This window comes from Trachymyrmex septentrionalis, unplaced genomic scaffold, assembly GCF_001594115.1.
Source record: "Trachymyrmex septentrionalis isolate Tsep2-gDNA-1 unplaced genomic scaffold, Tsep1.0 scaffold87, whole genome shotgun sequence".
NCBI classification, from domain to species: Eukaryota; Metazoa; Arthropoda; class Insecta; order Hymenoptera; family Formicidae; genus Trachymyrmex; species Trachymyrmex septentrionalis.
The window spans coordinates 2,557,182-2,565,477 of NW_017306059.1; the positions used below are offsets into that span (position 1 = coordinate 2,557,182).

The following is an 8,296-nucleotide window of genomic DNA, read 5'->3' on the forward strand; positions in this document are numbered from 1 at the left end:
TTATGAAGGTCCAAATATACTTCGTTTTCAACAAGAAGATATTGTGAAGATATCTTGAAGGCGTCAGTCGCGATCAGCCTTGTTGTGTTGTGTACGCAACCTTTGCGGAAACTCGCGCAACCTCAAGACTTCTGATTCTTCCGGGAAAGGAAACACCCCTGCGAGTTTGAAACCGGGTTACCCGGAGCCCGCACGGGGGAGGGAGAAACTGAGAAGGTTCACGCGAGCCTGGAATCGATCGATTACCTCCTTGGAGGAAGAGGAGAAGGCGGAAGAGGAGAACAACAAGAGCGCGGAATAACGCAGAGTGTTTTTCTCATAGGGGAATCTCATCCCTTTTAATTCGCAGGTACAGCAGGAGATTTGCGTGTCGAGTAGTAATCATTTAAAATAGAACGAAATATAAATTCTGTTCGTATTTTATGTCCTTTTGGGTTAATTGGGTAGCACTTTAGATATCCAATTCTAAGAGTTTTGGATTCAGATAAAAAAAGAAAAAGGACTTTATATATATTTGGATATATATATTTTATTATTACCCGAAAACATTGGGAAGCAGAAGAGAATAGCACTGCACATACCTTCTGACACTTTATAAATTGCTTAAACATTTAATTCTAACATAGCACTCTCGTAGGTTAAAAGGGTCAATTACTACAGAACTCACAAACGTTTATTATAGCTAGTTGTTCATTCTTTTTCATACGAATGCTTTTATTACATATTCCTTTTTATAACTGATCCCAATAAATGCCATTAGCTATCCCAATAAATATTTTAGCTTGCTGTTTCTTTTTTTTTACATTATGAGTGAAATATGGTAACGAGATGAAGCATTATAGTTTATTAGCTACTAGCATATAGTTTCGAGTAGCGTTTCTCTCCTTTAAACTGAATAGGGAATTACGATCCGTTTTACAGTCTACTAATTACCGCCTTTGAGAAGCCCAAGGAAAAGGTCAAACAAAGATCGAACGCGAGCGAGGCCGTGTGGGCAGGGGAGGAAAAAGTGGACGAAAGAGAATAGGGACAAGTTCGCAGGGTCGACTATCAATCGTCGATCAATCAAAGAAAACGAAAGTGGTGGTCGGGACGGCACGTGGGGATAAAGTTGGGAACGTTCAACGGGAGGCTTTCAAACGCGCGGTGTTCAATGAGACAAGGAGATGAAGACGAGGAAGTCGCTGCTGCCGATCGTTCTGTTGTGCGTGACGATAGTGGGCCTGGCGCTCTGCCAGGAGAAAAGGTGGCCGAAAGCGGGTATGAAGTACCGAGATAAAAGTGCCAAGGGCAAGTACGATCCTGATTACGCGGACAGGACGAGAGAGGAGGACTCCGAGGAGGAGTTTTACTATGATCGGAGCTCATCAACGGCTACTGGTTACTACGAGTCTGGATCTCTCGATGCCTTGGCCGCTTACAGGAATAACAGAGCGATCGATACCTCCAGGTATGTTATCATAGATCCAGAGATATATGAATTTGATGCCCTTTTTGATATTTTTGGTATTTTTCTAGATATATATATATTATATATATATATAAATTTTGTGTGTAAAATATTTAAATATATTATTGAATATATTTTTATTTGGTACTTTTTTTTTCATATTTTATATCTCTATCGAAAAACATCCTTTTAAATGTAATATACACAGGTTTATTACTAAAAAAAAGAATGTTGATAAAAAATTTTAGAAAAGAGTTGAGCTTATTGGAAAATCGATTGAATAAATCGTTTTACTTATGAACGAATTACTTGATTTTTGTGTAAACTGAACTTTTGCTCACATTTACCCGGTATATCAGCAAATTCTTTCGTAATTGGAGAGGTACGTGATATCCGTCCGCAAATTTTCGAAACGCGGAAGGCGTCCACGTGCGGAAATTGCTGATTGCCTCCTTGAAACGTTTTAAGCGGTGAACTTTAGGTATGCTGCTACCGCGTTAACGTTTATTCGAATATAAGTACTAAAGTGACTTTATTTTCACCAATTAGTCTTCTCAAATTGATTATCACAAGTATCGCCGACCAAGAGATTGCGACGTCTCTACACACCGTCGCTATTAAAATTCCCTTTAATCTTCTTAGAGTTATTAGGGGCTTTTAATTGCCTTTTGCTAATTTTACTTTGCCTAACGAGTAATTCGTGATACTATGTACAAAGGGTATAATTTAAATGCAAGTGGTCCTTTTAATTCTGCGAAATGTATTTTTATTTTCCGAATAACAAGACACTTTGAATACTAGATGAAAAATAAATTTCGCTTTACTATCGTTAAATGAAGATTGTGATTTGTATCGAATCAATTAATGATTATAGAGTCACTGAAAAAGAAATTATTAACAAACTTTTTATGAATTTCTTCGAAAAACAATTGAAAGCTGTCTCAACTTTCTGTCAACTGGGGAAGAATTCTGTCAACATTTGAACGGTAAAACAAATTAATGAAAAATTGAATTGTTTCAGATCTACGGATATCGGGTCGAAAAACAGTCAGCAGTCTAGTCAATCGTCGAATCTGCCCAAATCGCATACGAAATCGAGCGAAGAGGTAGGACGAGAGAAAGGACGAAGGCACAAGAATATGACAATCGGAGACGGTATCTGTCAGAGCATAGATATCAGAAACAGTGTTGACACTTTTGCGGTATTAAAAGACTGCCGTGTGATCGAGGGCTTTCTGCAAATCGTATTGATCGAAAACAACACTGAGGCGGATTTCGAGAATGTTAGCTTCCCGGAGCTGAGAGAGATCACCGGTTATTTTCTTTTATATCGCGTGGAAGGTCTGAGAAGTCTCAGCAAACTCTTCCCAAATCTCGAAGTCATCAGAGGCGATATACTTCTCACGGACTACGCTTTCATGATTTATGAAATGAAGAGCATGCAGGAGGTAAAAATCGTGTAGACTTTTCTGCTCGACTTTTTATTTCTTCATCTTGTTATTCTTAACTTTATAACCTTGTCTTAACGCTCTGTTTTCTCGAATAATAAAATTATTCCAAGTGGAATTTTAATTGGGTCATAATGGTCCGCGCATAACTTTAACGTTATCTTAAAGACACCAACTTCCATCTAAGTAGTAAAAATAGATTTAAGATTATTGTATTTATTGAGTCGTTCAATATAAAGAAAAATTGTAAAAGATCTAGTAAAAAGATCAAGAGCTTTTTGATACGCAGCTATGAGGTCGTCGAATGTAATGTCAACATGTTAAAATAAATAATATTATATGAGCACAGCTTTCGTATCGTGCGAACGCAATAAAGAATTTTTATCCGTATACACATGACGGTCGTCACGTACATTCCATATCTCAATCGTTCATTCCCACACCGAATTAAGTCGAGTCTTGGTTTGAAAGTATATAGTCCAATATGTTGCCTAGGGCTCGGTCAAATGTTCAGGTCAAGTGATATTAATCAGTCAATCAAATTAACCAGCCTTTCGACCTTTGACTCGTAATTCCACAACTAATCCCTGCGGAACTTTTTTCACAGATCGGCCTCATCAACCTGACAAAGATATCCCGGGGTGGCGTGCGCATAGAGAAAAATCCCGCTCTTTGTTTTACAAATACCGTGAATTGGAGCCTCATTGTTTCAGCCGGCGAGAACTTCATCAAAGATAACAGAAACGAACAGAGTTGCCCGCATCATGTGAAAGGTGATAGATATAAGTCTTAATTAGAATATCAATATTTTTCCAAATATAAAGATTTTTAATAATAAAAAAGTGTGCAACTAAACGTTATTTCTCAGAGAATTAGAAAGATGATTGCAACGCAAAAAATAATATTCCTTTAAAAATAATATTTCGCAGGATGCTCTCAATGTCCTGGCAGTTCTTGCTGGACTGCTCAACGTTGTCAAAAATTAGAGAAACCAAGATGTCATGAACAATGTCTCGGGGAATGTTACGGTCCAAGTGATACCGAATGTTACGTCTGTAAGCATTATCGACACGAGGGAAGATGCATTGAAAGCTGTCCCCCAAATTTGTGAGTAGCTTTTGTGAAAATGCAAATGACGTAAAAAAAGAAATTAAACTTTTACTTCTCTTACCTTGCATATAAATACAACATGAATAATGAAGGAGCTGTATAATTTAAAAACTAAAATTACTTGATTTAAAGTATGTAAATTATTTCAAGAAAATTATCAATTTTTATTGAGATTTTAATAAGCTGAAATTCTACCTTTTTTCTTGGCAAACATTTATTTAATAGGATCGCTATTTTTACAGTTTCTTCATATTTAATTTTAAACTTAGTACATATTAAAAAATTGTGCTAAATTAAGTTTGATTTAAAATTTAAGTTTTCGAAACATCTAATACTGAAAATTAAGGAATTTTGAAAGGAGATAACGCGCGCTGAACAAAATTTTAAATTCAAACGAGAGGCCTTACATAAAATATCTCGAAGTTTGATATTACACATTGTGTTTTAGACATGGCGTATTAAAGTTTTCGGGGCATAATGTCTGGCGATAAACATGCGACATTTAATCTGTAGGAAGATCCTATTTTGCTGTAACAACGGTTTTCTGTTCACAGATACGCATATCTCTCGAGACGGTGCATCAGCAAGGACGAATGCCAAAACATGAACCATATCAGAAGATTTTCTAAATTGGAGGAGATACAAACATGGCGACCTTTTAATAATTCCTGTGTCACTCAATGTCCTGATGGTTTTGAGGATTACGTTGATGACAAAAATGTACGATAGCTTTATGTGTTTTACTGTGTGAAATATGTGTTACATGTATATCCACATCTTTGTTATTGGCTTTTTTTTCTTTATTTTTTTATTTTGTATTACAGGTAACAAATTGTCGGGTTTGCAAAGGACAGTGCCGTAAAATCGCAAAAGGTGCTATTATACGCCATATTTCAGATGCTCAAAGTTTTCGTGGTATAACGGTAGTGAAGGGGGCTCTGGAGTTTCAAATTAGAAATGGTAATCCAAATATAATGAATGAATTGGCGGATGCATTCGGTTTAATCGAAGAGATAACCGAATATTTGAAGATAACGCATTCTTTCCCGATCACATCGCTGAACTTCTTCAAGAAGCTGAAAGTGATCAAGGGTGAAAATTTAGACATTAATAATGCGAGTTTCGTGGTTCTGGATAATCCGAATCTCTCCTCCCTCTTCCCGCAATCCCAAAAGATAACGATAGAAACCGGCAGGCTGTTCTTTCATTACAATCCTAAGCTCTGTCTCTCCAAGATAGAGCAGTTCGGTAAAATGGTGAATATCACTAACTTCACAGATCTTGAGGTCCAACCAGAGTCAAATGGTGACAAAGTCGCTTGCAATATCGTTAACATAAACATCACGGTGAAAAAGCGAGAGGCGGATCACGTCATTCTGAGTTGGGACAGCTATAAGCCACCAGAAGGCCAACAGTTGCTCAACTATCTGCTAAGTTACATAGAGACCGATAACGAAAATATAACGTACGAGGCAAATGCTTGCGGTAATAACACGTGGCAGATAGTGGATGTCGGTATACCGAATTGGAATTCAACCGTTTCGAAGTATATCACGAACTTAAAACCGTATACCAAGTATGCCGCGTATGTGAAAACGTTCACAACAAGAAACAAGAATTCTTCAAGTTCCTTCGTAACTCCAGTGGGTCAGTCGAATATTATCTCTTTCCGAACGAAGAGCGCGATACCTTCGGTGCCGACGAACGTGAGCTCGGTCGCAATAAGCGACAGCGAAATTCTACTCAAATGGGGCCCACCGGTGTATTCGAACGGTCCTATAGGCTACTATATGATCTCCAGCACGATTCGACTGGACGATGAGGAACTAATCGCCTCGAGGGATTACTGTGTCGATGCTTTGGTCAACGAAGCAAAGGAGATACACGAAATGACAATTAAGACGTCGCTGATCACGAATCCTAATTCCTGCTGTTTCAAGGACGCGAAGACTTCTAAGCAATTTGAGATATTCTGCCACAAGAATATGACTATCAGCCATTTATCGCCCGGTTGGAAGGATTACTGCGTTTTTAATGATTACAATTCACCGGAGAGTAAATTTTATGATGTGACAAACAATTTATCCACTTCAACGCAGGAAGGACAGAAAACTGCGACAGACGTTTCGGTTAACGCTGGTAGCAGCATCACGAGCAGCCAATTGAATGATGAGATGTACATATACAACGTAAGTGCGCAAAATACTTCATATGTTTTGAAGAACTTGCGCCATTATTCTTTATATACCATCACAATTGCTGCGTGTGGTGTCAAAGACAGTGATGCACCAATGTGCTCAACAATTCAATATGCTAACGTCCGGACGTTGAAACGACCAAACGCGGATGACGTTCACAACGTGAAAGTCCATGTGACTAACAATACGATAATCGAAGTCATTTGGGAATCAGTCCAGGATCCAAACGCATTCACTGTCTCGTACACCATCGAGTACACGAATATGGACGTAAAGGATGCGAAAAAGAGTACCGAGTGCAAACCGTACATTGGGCACAGGGAAAAATATATCCATCATTACATCAGAAACCTCAGTCCGGGTAGATATAGCCTGAGAATGCGTTCCACGTCGCTAGCGGGTGACGGTTCCTTCACCAGTACAATCTACTTCTCAGTCGGTTTGTCGGATAACAGTCGAATAATGATGGCAACGCTGTTGACTCTAGCTGTGTTAATCATTACTGTGACCACGATAATATTCCTTATTAGGAACCACCAGAAGAAGAGGACACAGGAGCGATTGATAGCCAGCGTGAATCCAGACTATATCGAGACCAAGTATGTCGTTGATAGCTGGGAAGTACCTAGGGAGAACGTCGAGATTCTGGAGGAACTCGGTTTGGGTAATTTCGGCATGGTGTACCGAGGATACCTGGATGGCACCGGACAAGTAGCCATTAAAACGATCTCTGAAACCGCCAGCCAACGAGAAAAGAACGAATTCCTGAACGAGGCCTCGGTCATGAAGAACTTTTCGACATGGCATATCATCAAGTTGCTGGGCGTAGTCTCCATGGGCAATCCGCCATTCGTCATCATGGAGCTCATGGAGAATGGCGATCTAAAGACGTACCTGCGTAGGATACGCGACACTCAGATGGTGCCGAATGCGTCCAGGATAATGAGAATGGCCGCGGAAATCGCCGACGGTATGGCCTACCTGGAATCAAAGAAATTCGTGCACCGCGACCTGGCTGCCCGCAATTGTATGGTGTCCAAAGACCTGGTCTGCAAGATCGGCGACTTTGGCATGGCGAGAGATATCTACGAGACCGATTACTATAAGATCGGCAAGAAGGGTCTATTGCCGATACGTTGGATGGCACCAGAGAATCTTTCCGATGGTGTATTCACATCCGATTCGGATGTGTGGTCATTTGGTGTCGTGCTCTACGAGATACTCACTCTCGCCGAAATACCGTATCAAGGTTTCTCGAACGAGGAGGTGTTGCATCACGTGTTACGCAAAGGCATGCTGAACATACCGCGGAACTGTCCCGAAACCATACAGAAGCTCATGGAGAAGTGCTTCAAGTGGCGGCCCAGCGAACGCCCGACCTTCATGGAGATTGGTACTGAGCTGGAACCGTTCCTGGGCCAGGACTTTTGCGAGAAGTCGTTTTACCACTCCGACGAGGGCATCGAAATACGTAACCTCGGCATCAAGAAGGTCTATCACAATGCCGCACCGATTCGATTTCATTGGGGCCACGAGACCGCGAGGTGGGTGAAGGACTTCGAGGACAACGTGACGTTGCTCGATCAGATGAAGGCAGGCACCAGCCGAGGACGGATCTTCAAGAACGGCTTTCAACACTTCGGTAATGTAACGAACTTCGAGGATGTTCCGCTCGATCGATGAGATTAGTCGGTATACCGTTGAGCGAAAACTCAGCGGAATGAGATGTAACTGCTTGAAACCGTCTTTGAGATCATAAAATCCGCGGAAGGACATGTAGATATAAACGATAGATTAACGTACAAACAATACTCAGGGCAATACGCGAGTGGTCTAACGAGACTGTCGGACGAAAATATGTAGATGTTACCAAGTCGCTCGCATGCTCGTTCGCTCACTTGCTCGCTCGCTCGCTTGTTCGTTCGTTTGTTCGTTCGCTAGCGTGGCGACAAGTGTTTCGTGTCCTTCTCTTGTTGCGGATTCAGAACGTAATCAGATCTTGACGGTGAATAGCAATGCAGAGAGAAAACTTCGCTGCGCGCACCGTATGCGACGGTGTATGGAAAAGATGGTGTTCGTAATAGAAGCTA

General features: G+C 40.6%; 1 protein-coding gene across 1 annotated transcript; it reads left to right on the forward strand.

Annotated features, from left to right (window-relative positions):
• The first annotated feature begins 286 nt into the window (after positions 1-286).
• LOC108755484 (insulin receptor-like) lies at positions 287-8,069 on the forward strand. The gene is made up of 7 exons (XM_018498516.1): positions 287-349; positions 922-1,450; positions 2,472-2,898; positions 3,506-3,671; positions 3,828-4,005; positions 4,563-4,728; positions 4,833-8,069. Exons 2-7 carry the CDS (start codon positions 1,167-1,169, stop codon positions 7,887-7,889), a joined length of 4,278 nt encoding a protein of 1,425 aa, XP_018354018.1. The 5' UTR covers positions 287-349; positions 922-1,166; the 3' UTR covers positions 7,890-8,069.
• The last annotated feature ends 227 nt before the right edge of the window (positions 8,070-8,296 follow it).